This window comes from Phodopus roborovskii, unplaced genomic scaffold (genome assembly GCF_943737965.1).
Source record: "Phodopus roborovskii unplaced genomic scaffold, PHOROB, whole genome shotgun sequence".
In the NCBI taxonomy this organism is placed as follows: domain Eukaryota; kingdom Metazoa; phylum Chordata; class Mammalia; order Rodentia; family Cricetidae; genus Phodopus; species Phodopus roborovskii.
Window position 1 is genome coordinate 34,757,052 of NW_026126469.1, and position 12,130 is coordinate 34,769,181.

At 39.4% G+C, this 12,130-nt stretch overlaps 1 protein-coding gene across 7 annotated transcripts in view; it reads left to right on the forward strand.

Moving 5' to 3' along the window:
• Window positions 1–12,130, forward strand: part of Cblb (Cbl proto-oncogene B) — a 173,249-nt gene that overhangs the window by 127,799 nt on the left and 33,320 nt on the right. For all 7 annotated transcript variants that reach the window (XM_051191606.1, XM_051191601.1, XM_051191605.1 and 4 more), the window contains exons 11-12: window positions 4,617–4,802; window positions 6,559–6,921. In XM_051191606.1, coding sequence (XP_051047563.1) covers window positions 4,617–4,802; window positions 6,559–6,921 — 549 coding nt within the window. The remainder of the gene's footprint in view (window positions 1–4,616; window positions 4,803–6,558; window positions 6,922–12,130) is intronic.

Sequence of the window (12,130 nt, forward strand, 5' to 3'; positions counted from 1 at the left end):
AGGCAAAGCTGCCAAGATGTCAGCCTTAATACTATTTTAAGGATTTAGTAATTTCGGTAACCATATGGTGTACTTACTTTCTGGACTGGTTGTGAATTAAAAAGATTAAGAATTTAAGAATTCTTTCAATTGGGAGAACAATAGCCATCAAATATTGTTTGTTCTTTATAATGCTCTACCTGGTACTAGGAGAATTAAGAGTGTCATGTGAAAGCATTTACCCACTGACTGAAATTCATTCCTTTAATTCCCAGAGTGTTCTTGCTTCTCAGCCATTTCTCCGGAACTATTTCTGAATTATAGGTCACCCTTCCCTGCCTTCTCAAAATTGCTTATGCAGCTGAGTGAACCAAAGGGCATACAAAGCCACTACACTCAATGCAACTTATTTCTAGATACTTATATTTTGCCACAAGATTTAAGGCTGCATTGCTGGAAGAGATAAGAACCACAAATTTAAATTAAAATCACACATATACTTGCATCAGGTTGTGAAATTCACAGAGATGACTAAGGTAAAATGTAAAGCTTCAAAGAAATTTATAGATTATAGTGGCTAATCACAAGCCAGGGGTTCATGACTCTCCCACCAGAGGTACCACAAGGAGAAACAGTGTCACACTGCATGCTTAGCAGAGTTTATTACTTTAATAGAGATGTGCCCTTGGGGTTAGAGCCATATATGACAGTATGTATTGCTGTAAAGTAGACCATGCTGGCAATTGTGTTGTCTACTTCCCTTCCAGACTGTAAAGTCACCCATCCTTAGAACTGTTTCTCCATTTGTAGGTTTGTAACCTGTTTCCTCACCTGTATTACTTTTAATTTGTGATATCTGAGTATTTCCAGAAGTGTTTTGAATAAAACCAGTAGTGGTTTGAATAAAAATGGTCCCCATAGGCTCATATGTTTATATGTTTGGTCTTCTGTTGGTGATACTGTTTGGGAAAGGATTGGAGGTGTGGCCTTATTAGAGAATGTGTGTTACTGGGTGTAGGATTGGAGGCTTCAAAGGCCTATATCATCCTTCTCTCTGTGTCTCTGTCTCTCTCTGTCTCTCTCTCTCCCTCTCCCCTCACCCCCGTGCCTCTTACTTGCTTGCTCTCAACCTCTTGCTTTCCCTCAGCTTCTGATCCAGTGCTTCCCCTGCCTAATTGCTGCCAAGCTCCAGGCCATGATGGCCATGGACTCTACCTCTGAAACCATGATGGCCATGGACTCTACCTCTGAAACCATGAGTCCTGAATTAAATACCTTCTTTTTGTAAGCTCATGGAGTTTCAGCATAGCAGAAGGAAAGTGACTAAGACACCAATCACCTTTACTCCACAGTAGATTAACTATCCACATCTTAGTGAGGCTGCACTTCTCCCTGGGAAGAAGTCCAAGAAACGTTTGCCTTGCCAGACTTGTCTTTCTCATTTTGAGTTCCTTCCAAATTCTTGCCAGTTGGAACTTCCGGGAGTTGGTTTTATACCAGTTCTTCATATAACCTTTTGCTTCTTATTAATTTAAAGAGGCCAGTGCTACAGACAGTCCTAAATAGAGAACATTAGCTATCTGTGCTCAAACTATAAGCCACATGAGAACGTTGGAGTGTGAATGGAAACATTGCTGTTGTGTATGACTTAAGAAAATATTCCACAGACTATTTTAAATATTTTAATTTCATTATGCCTACAAGTTAATACAATAGATAAAGACCAAGATAATAATTGCAAGCAACGAAAATGTACTTAGAATATGTTATTCTATGTTGTAAAAAAAAAATGCCACTGCTAATTAATGCTCATGCATTTAGAGAAAAGTATTGACTCTTGGGTCCTGCTCATCACTGATATTATAATACAAATATCACCCTTGTTAAATCCGAAATTCATTAAGTAAAGATCCTGCTAGAAGTTTAGTAAGATGACTTTGATTATTTATGTATTTTTAGAACTCTCATTAGTTATTGGAAGTCTTTCTCCTGCCCCATTTTTATAGTAACCTTCTTGGACTTGAAGTTCCTTACCAAATGTTTACCATTTCCATAATAATAGACCTTATTAAAGGTTCTTCTAAAATCATTCTTTATAGATGTGGATAAAATGAAAAGTGACTTCAATAGGATGGGGCCCTTGTGATAATCAGCAATTGCTGAGCAAGAGGCAGTGGATTTTGAATGCTTTGCTCTATGGTGACTTTCTGTGGCAGTCACAAATGTGGATCCTACAGTTTGTATGAGGGCCACTAGCATTGTCTCTTAAATTATAAAAATACATTGTGAATTTTGTCAGAGAAATTAAGAGTAGCTGAAGCAAATGACTAGGGAAAAACTGTAGGTATTTACATATGATCCAGCATGGTTCTGACATTTCTAGCATCCCTAAGTCCCTGTCTGTAGATGTGCTCATCAATTGCCTGTCTTACTGAATTTAGGAGAAACTGTTAGACTCATGCTGATGAGGTAATCCTGAAAACAGAAATCAAGGCCCATGGATTCTGGAAGGAGCTGAAATAAAAAGGCTGAATTACCCCACAGTTCTGAGGGCTAGGGTAATACTAAATGTGACACAGACCTGAAGTGTAGACAAACAAATGATATGCAACTCAGTTCCCTGAACTTGAAAGAACAGTCCATTCTCCCTAGTGCAGGTGGTTTTGAATATTACATGATGTACTCTGTATATTAGTGCCACTAATACTAGTATATTAGTGAATTTCTCAATAAGCTCTGTTACTCTTCCTGTGAAGAAAAGCCAGATGAGTTCAGTACAAGTCTTCATGGCAGGGAAATGATTAGCAAATGCCAGTACACTTGTCAACTTGTGCTGGGAGGTCATTCGTACAGTGACTAAATAATCCTGGTATAGAATGGGTTCAAAACTGAACCCATTCTATACCAGCCATTTGTAGGTATAAAGTCAAAGCTTATACAGTGAAAGTCTATTATTTACATTGGAGTATTAATACATGAAATAAATAGAAAATTTGAAAAGTCATGTGGAGATTGGCACCACAACCAGTAAAACATTACTAATTACAAAAAGCTTGTCAGTGTACATCCTGTAACCATTAGCTTCTAGGCTACTTTGTGTATTATAGTTAGGGATTTCTGCCTTTTAGAATATGCCTTAGAAACAAAATAACCATCAAAAAATCAGTTCCAAATGTGTCTGTGGATTGATCAATGTTAGTAAAAGCAATAGTCCACCGAGTGTTTCTGTTTGACATTTACATGTAATATTAGACTCTTAATCTCATTATTTTTAATATTTAAAGCAATTTGAACACTTAATTAAGCTATATGGAGTGTTTAGTTGGTTTTATCAGGGTTGTAGCTTTGTGGCTAAGCAATAGGAGGAAGATACTTAGGCTTTTCTGATTGTCCCTTCTGATTTCCTTTCTTTCCTATTTATTTTTAATTAACACACTATTTTTTATACAGTCCTAAGTATTTCAGCTTTGGTATGCACATGAATTTCTAACCGTCTAGCCCAAGTGTGTCACCAGTTTCCGATATCTCCTTGGCTGGCAGCTTGTAGCTCTGTGCTTCATTAAGTCATTGTGAGACCACTTCAGACAGTAGCTACCCTATGTCCTGTCCTATACGATATTTGTACCATTTGAAGCATTTGCATACCCATTACCAAACAGTCATCTGCCTCCTTCCTACCCTCTAATACCCACTCTTCTACTCTCCTGTGAGGGAGCTTTTATCCCTTTCATATAGAGAATGCACAACATCTATCTTTTACTGCCTGCCTTAGCTTGTAGGTCAGTCCAAGCATTTCATCACAGATTACAATGAAACATTCCTTACCCTTGAATAATGTTACACATATTTATTCCATATCTTGGCTGCTGTGAATAGCACTATTATACATAAAGGAGTACAGTTGACACTTACATCTAATATCTTTGGTTGCTTACCTAGTAGCTTCTCAATTGATTTCTTTTTTAAGGGCTTTGCAAATGGTGAATGTACTTCCATGGTTCCTAAGTGTAGCCTGTTCAGTGACTCCCAGAGACAAAGATCTTGAGGCAGCATAAAATCTTACTTATTGTGGCTCAAGTATGACCTTCTGAGGTTTGCTTAAATGCTGTTAAAGGAAAGCACTTAGCTTAAGGATTTCTTTTCCATATGGAACATAAGAAAAACAACAACAGTAATACTTGGCTTAAATGGGTGTGTTTTAAATGCCTAATGTCTAGTTAATTTAAGGCTGACCTGATTTCATTGGAGGAGATTTCATAGGAGTTTCATTTGGTAGTGAGAGCATAGTGTGTAGAATAAAGAACTTCTGTTTGCAAATAGGTGTTAACGTTTATAATCTAGGTAGTCTAAGGGATATGTTCCTGTGCATTGTGTTTCTGATCTCACAGGATTAAGAGCCATTCAGGGAAGAAGGCTGTGCACTGCATTCTAATGTGCTTTTGTCTGAGGCTCTTCCTACAAGGTGTGAGGACAAATGTTCAGGACACATTGGGATCGAAGATCTATTATTCACCTTTCCTTGGGCAAGTGTGCAGTCTTGCCCCCCTTCTCTCTGCACATTAGCAAGGACAGAACATTGTACTCTTCATCCATCAGTGCACAGCAGTTACCCAGCAGCCTCTCTGCTTTCCTCCTAGTGCACTGACAGGCAGAACTCACCAGTCACATCGCCAGGATCCTCACCCCTTGCCCAGAGAAGAAAGCCTCAGCCAGACCCTCTGCAGATCCCCCACCTCAGCCTGCCACCAGTGCCTCCTCGCCTGGATCTCATCCAGAAAGGCATCGTCCGCTCTCCCTGTGGCAGCCCCACGGGGTCCCCAAAGGTGAGCCAGCTCCATCAGAAACACAGAGGGCAGCCCTTGCATGCTTGTGTGCATCATCTCCCTGTGTCTTAGGGTCTAATTGTTTACAAATAACTGTGTAAGTTTCTCATGTTCTTAATATCGAATCTGCTGTCATTACATAATTGCTCAAGCATGTGTTAGACCCCTGATTTGCTAAAATAGTAGTGTAAGTATAGTATTCTATAAAGTGGATTTAAAAGGTCATCATATACATTGCAATAATTTGCATGCTGTTATCAAATGGTATTTTACACTTATTTTTATAATGCCATGACAAGAAAAATGTGAGGGGCGTGTATTTGCATAAGGGCTGGAGGTATGAATCATTATCACCCATACTTCAGGTGACTTAGAAGACAGAATCATATGTACTTCCTTTAAAGTCAGGAATTAATTACAATAAATTACAATATTTGCAAAGTAATTATATTACTTTTTAATATTAAAGGTGTAGTTTTAACTTAGGCCTACAGTCCTTTTTAGTTATATGAGGATTCTTTTAAAGTTTAATATTAAGAGCATATTTGGCTTTATTAAATGTAAATTTATAAAAACTTAAATACCATTTGCTAATATGCTTACAGTCTACAATTGCTAAGAAGTATAACACATTTAGTGCTGTTTCCTTCTTTAATTCCATGTGACTCAGTACAGGATAGAACTTTGAATTGTGTAGACAACAACAAATTTGTTTTCCTTGACTAAATAACTAAATAAACACTAAAAGCCCTAAGAGGCATGCAGATTCCCCTTGGAAGTCCATACTCTCATATTGTCCTCTAGCAGTTACACTGACAAATAATTTAAGTTTTTTTATTTAAATTAGAAGCAATCTTATTTTACATATCAATCCCAGTTCCCTCTCCTCCCACCCTCCTTGCCCCCAAGGACATCCCCCATCCTATCCCCTTTCTGTTCCCTAGGGAGTTTGAGGCCTTCCATGGAGGATCATGGAAGTTTTTCACATCGTTTGGGACAGAGCCCAAGCTCTACCCATGTGTCTAGGCTGAGGGAGTATCCCTCTATGTGGAAATGACTCCCAATGTCCATTTATACACTAGGGATAAATACTGATCCACTACCAGAGGCCCCATAGGTTGCCCAGTCCTCCCAACTAATACCACATTCAGGGGGTCTGGGTTGGTCCTATGCTGGTTTCCCAGCTATCAGTCTGGGATCCATGAGGTCCCCCTTGTTCAGGTCAGCAGTTTCTGTGGTTTTCTTCAGCCTGGTCTTGACCCCTTTGCTCATTACTCCTCCCTCTCTGCAACTGGATTCCAGGTGTTCATCTCAGTGTTTAGCTGTGGGTGTCTGCTTCTGCTTCCATCAGCTACTGAATGAAGCTTTCATTGAACTGCAAGGAGGAAAACAAAAATCAATTTTAAAACATTATTAAATACTTTGAATCATTTCCCTGATACTATCAGGGTAGCCAAAGTATATAATTTTAATCTTCTGCTTCTTTCTGTATGATTTCTAGAAATTTTGCATGTATATTAGTCATTTATACAAAATTCTTAATGTGGTAATTTAATGTAAGTTTTTCCTTAATTTTTTAATTGTTCATTATTAATAAAAGAAATTTATGAAAAGTCACTTGAAAGCTTATTAGAAATCTAATAATACCACATTATGACTAAAATGCAAATTCAATGATAGGAGCCTGAAAGTCTTTTCAGTACATGGTACATTATATTTTTTGGTTTTGTGTTTTGTCTCTTGTGCATCTCTTTAGTCTTCTCCATGCATGGTGAGAAAACAAGACAAGCCACTCCCAGCACCACCTCCTCCTTTAAGAGACCCTCCCCCTCCACCAGAGAGGCCTCCCCCAATCCCACCTGACAACAGACTGAGCAGACACTTCCACCATGGGGAAAGTGTGCCTTCCAGGGACCAGCCAATGCCTCTTGAAGCCTGGTGCCCTCGGGACACCTTTGGGACTAATCAGGTGATGGGATGTCGCATCCTAGGGGATGGCTCTCCAAAGCCTGGAGTCACAGCAAACTCCAACTTAAATGGAAGACACAGTAGAATGGGCTCCGACCAGGTCCTTATGCGGAAACACAGACGCCATGATTTGCCTTCAGAAGGAGCTAAGGTAAGGCATTGTACAGTGCACAAGTCAGGAAGCAGCTTACTGAGTGTGCCCATGGGGTGAGGGGGGAAATGTGGGGGTTGGTATCCAGTGTGAAGCAAGGGCAGTGATTTAGTTTGGTTGTTTTTACCTGCCTACCACAGCACTTCCTGGATGCTCTTTAATTACCTACAGGCTCTGAACAGTGAAAAGATCATTTAAAGTTGAACTTGAAAGAAGGGAACTTAAGATGCAGATGAGAAGCAGCTGAACAGAGATTGGTCCCCCTCCCCAATGTCCTGCAGAGAGCTTCTCCCACCACTATCTCGGTGTTGTTAAAATCACACTGTTTAGTGCTAGGTCTCCTTGTTGTATCCAAATTGGAAATGTTGTGTAATTGTACATGCCATAAATCAGTCTTCAACAAGGTGTTCTTTAGGACACTATACTTGAACCAGCCCAGATAACTGAACCTTTTTCCCTACTTAAAAAAAAAAGGCCACTTCACTGTAGCTCACCAAGCAAACCTTATACAGCTTGAAGAGATTCCCGCACTTCTCTAAATGCTCATGTAAACACTAACCCTCTGTCACCTGCGTGAAGGAAAGAACCTAAGTGTGCAGTCCTCTAAAGGAGTGGCAGCAGCAGCCATTGACCCTAGCAGACTGGGAGGTGTCCCGGGAGTCCCTCTGGAAATCATCCCTGATGCTTTATTCCATGGTGATTTTAGCTGTGAGATCAGATCTGAGTTCTCTCAGGTCCTGAAAAGGACCTTGCTGCTTTAGCTCATAATATTCAGTTGACCCCAGCTTAATGTTGTTTTTTATGGGAGTATAATCTATTCCTTCACAACTGTGGATTGAATCTAATGTGTTCATCCGACATTCAGGAAACAGGGAGACAACATACTGACATGTACTCATAATCACAGCATTAGAATGGGAAGTTTAAGGTCATCTTCAGTTTCATAGGGAACTCAAGGCCAGCAGGGCTACATGAGACCAGTCTCACAGGGAAAGAAAGGAAAGAAGAAACTAAGCAGTGGCATGTACTCAGTTCCCTGTAAGTGTGTGTGTGTGTGTGTGTGTGTGTGTGTGTGTGTGTGCGCGCGTGTGCACATATGTGTGTGCAAGCATAGCGATGTTGGGAACTTGGTGTAGTGGCATCATTAATGCAGTGATGCATCAGGAATATTCGAGTGGGAAGAGACGGCTCTCAGGTACAGCATATTAGAGACAGGAGGATCTGTTAGGATGTTACACATCTTGTTTGACAGTACCCTGCCTAGCACTGTTCTCAGCTCCTGTAATTAGGAAGATTCCTAAAGATTCCTTCAAGATTAATTAATTATAGTGTAAGTGTAACGAGAAAGCACATAGGAAATACAGGTGGATAATGTCTTCTAGCAGTTGAGAGCTTGTCCTCAAAGGACATTTCTACAGCCTTGAGTGCTGTCTGGAGAGAATTTCTGGGATTGGGTTTTGTTTCATTTATGCATAATCACACTTGTCGTGAAAAGAGCCTTGGAACAAACTCGCAAATGAACAGACTGTTTATCCTCAGGTGTAGCATGAATTCTAATTGGTCTTAATAATAAAAACCAGGAGGCAGATATTGGGGGCGGGGGTCATGCTGAAAGATCAGAGAAGCAAAGCAGCTCTTACCTCTGTCTCAGACCAACTGGGCAATCCTTTCTCCACAAATCCTCAGATTTCATCTCTCTCTCTCTTGTTTCTTCCAGCCTTAAATTCCCTTCTCTGCCCAGCCGTATCCCTCCTGTCTCCACCTCCCTAGTGCTGGGATTAAAGTCTTGTGATCCCAAGTGCTGGAATCACCTTTGTGTGTACTCTGTTTCGCTTTTAGACTGAATAAATTTTGTGTGGCTCAGGGTAGCCTTGAACTAACACAGATCTGTCTGCCTCTGTCTCCCAAGTGCTCAGATTAAAGGTCTGTACCACCCTGCCTGGGCTAACTATGCACTCTGATCTTCAAGCAAGCTTTATTTGTTAAATCATAAACAAAAATATCACCACACTCAGGGGTAGGTCACAAGCTAATTTTTGAATGACTTCAGAAATAGTATAGTAACCATCAGTGCCAATTCTTTGAAGATCCCTTGTTTTAGGATTCTTTCTGAATTGTTTTATAGTAAGTCAGTCTAAATACAAAACTGGCCTTCTATTCCGTGGCTGTTAATTTTTTAAGATATTTATAGTTTAAAAACGGGGTGATTATTTCTTCTAAGTGTGGGATTATGTAGTGAAATTAACACTAGGTCTGAAATATTCATAGAGAGTACACTTCTGGTTAGTTACTACAGAAGTCTCTTCTCCTTGAAACCTAGATTTTCATGCTGTCTCTAACTTCTTAGAGAGTTCCTGAGCTTGCATGTTCATGGTCTCTCCCCAGCCTCCCCCTCCTCCTCCCAGTTATCACTTGAACAAATACTTTTAGCTTGAAATAAAACAATAATAGTTTCTCCTAATTTTTTATTTTTGTCTCTTCTTCGAATCCCTCTGATAAGAAGGAAGAAAAGATTTTTTTTTAAGGGCTAAACTGTTTATTAGCAATTCTATGCTTTTGTCCTTAAAGATTATTTTATGTTGAACCACCTCTTTGCAATAAATATTCTAAAATATGATACAAACTTGAAGTTGTTACTTTGGACCATGAGCACTGTACCCATCTGTTGCCATTGGTTCCATTGATTGACTGAGAACCCAGCTGGTTCTTGGTGATAAACACTGTTTTTAACTTGCCATGTGCCTTGCGATGATTTTGTTCTACAGATGACTGTATGTATACTAATCTTTCAAAGATATCACTAGATAAGGGTGGCATATGATCTTCTTGTGACTGTAGCTCTTGCACTTTGAGTGAGGAAACACATGCTCATACATATGACCCTAAACTTATATGTAAGCTCTAAGAGTTGGCTTTCAAAAGGAAAGCCTTGGTGTGCACAGGCTTCATTGGCAGTTTGATACTGAAGAACATGTGAGAGGCTCCTCTTTAGACGGTAGAGCAGTATATGAATAAGATAGGGAATACATTTGTATTTGTAGTTTGATAAGAATTGGCGCACACACGAGGTGCACATAGTGTACTTTCAGGCAAGCACCTATGCCTATCAAATAAAAGCAAGCAAATGCTTTTTTTTTTTTTTAAGAAAAATCCTTTCCTTCATTGCCCAAAATTTTTTATAAAATATGTTTTGTGCATTTCAAGGATCTCGTGTTTAGATGAATGATCTTAGACAATATATGAGTCACAGGAAAATATTTCAAACATATAAGTTAATTTAGATGATGCCTAGAGGCACCCAAAAAACTAAACCTAAGATAGCCTGGTTTACAGTAAATTACCCAGCCCAGATAGGTTGACTTCCACAAGTCTGAGCCTTCAGTAATGTGCTTATGCCATCGTCCTCCCTCTGCTCTGTAGGTAATTGGATGTCCACGACACTGGAGATGCAGTGTTGTGAGTGAAGTACAGTCTAAATGCAGGACATACAGGCCTGGAATGAACTTAGTCAGAAAGGTGCATGAGAATACCCAAGAGATACTTACTTTCCTGAGAAAGAAAATGAAATCCTGAAAGGGAAGGCAGAAAAGGAATCAGGTTTCCTGGAAAATGACCCTGACTGGAGGGTGACAGGAATGACAGAGGCGGTAGCCATTTTATCCCCTGTAGGAATAACAGAGGAATACCGTGGGTGTAGGAAATATGGACAGTGATATGAAGGCGATTTTGAATAGAGCGTAGTGTGTGTAAAGAGTAGAGACGTGTGCAGCAAAACTGGGTAATGCAGGTTGAAACCAGTTTCGTTATGAAGGTTCTTCAGTGATGCAGTCTGTCTAAACACTCTACACAGCCTGTCCACCAATCACAAGCAGACCCTCCAGATTTCTAAGGAACACGTGCTGCTTATTTTCAGCTAGCCGCTCATGGTGTATGGTACTCCCTCAGGTAGTGGCCTTCAGTTTCCAGTCTGATGAAATGGGTAAGGCTGAACATGGAATTCAGAGTTCAATGTTAGGTTTCATCCTCAAACCAGTATCATTAGGAACAATCACATGAGGTTCACAGAAATGAGAACCAGCACATGTAAGCACTTGGCCATTTGCATGCTTGCATAATTTCAGTATCCTAATTAGGAAGAGCTATCAAAAATCCCATGTCCAGTATTAAACATATACTTAAGTCTCAGAACATAGTTTAGAACCAATTACAGAAAGATCAGCTTCTAAGTAAATGGTGTGTGTATTTGCTAAGAGTATTTCAGTAAAAGATGTTTCTTCTACCAATAGCAAAGAAATTTCCCCGGTCAATGCCTCCACCAATGTGGTCACCTGCCCTGTTGTCACTCAACATTCATGGAAGCCCTATTGCACATTAAGTATGTAAAGGAAATTATTATAAAATGAGGGAGAAATCAAAGACCGCATTCTGAAACAAACCGGCACAATGTGGCATTCATTCTCCACAGAATGTAACTACATTGCAGATACCAAATAAATTGTTCATGAAGGACTCTAATATTTCAGAAACAGGAGAAATCTTCAAGCTACTGTCTATCAATAACAGTTTCTAAAGTCATTAGATAAAATGCTATCCACACTTTGAAACATTAATTTATTTCACAAAGTTAGGAAGAAGTTACTTAATCCCTCAAGTAATTGCCTTAGTAGAGAATTTGTGTCCTTAGTAATAGATTTTGTGTTTTTTCCAATGATCAACTGTGTTGTCTGCATGATTTCTTATTTCTTTAGTGTGTGTTATGTATGTACATAATTATTCATCTATATATGCATGTATACATTTGACCCCTTCACGTGGAGGTTTGAGGCTGACTTCAAGTATCTTCCTCAATTACTCTCTCATTTAAAAATTATATTTATGTATTTATATTATGTTTTGGGTCTTTTACCTGAATTATGTTTGTGTACTACACAATTGCCCATTGCCTGCAGATGCCAAAAGAGGACATTGGCTCCCTTAGAACTAAAGCTACAGACAATTTGAGCCATCATATGGGTGCTGGGTATTGAACTTGTGTTCTCTAGAAAAGCCAAAAGTGCTCTTAACCACTGATCTGTCTCCAGCAGTTTTATCCAAAAAAAAAAATTTAGGCTTTTCATTGAACCCAGAGCTCACTGATTTACTTGACTGTCCAGTGAACTCATGATCTGTCAATACAATGCTGAGTCATCTTTTGTGTCAGGAGACTTCC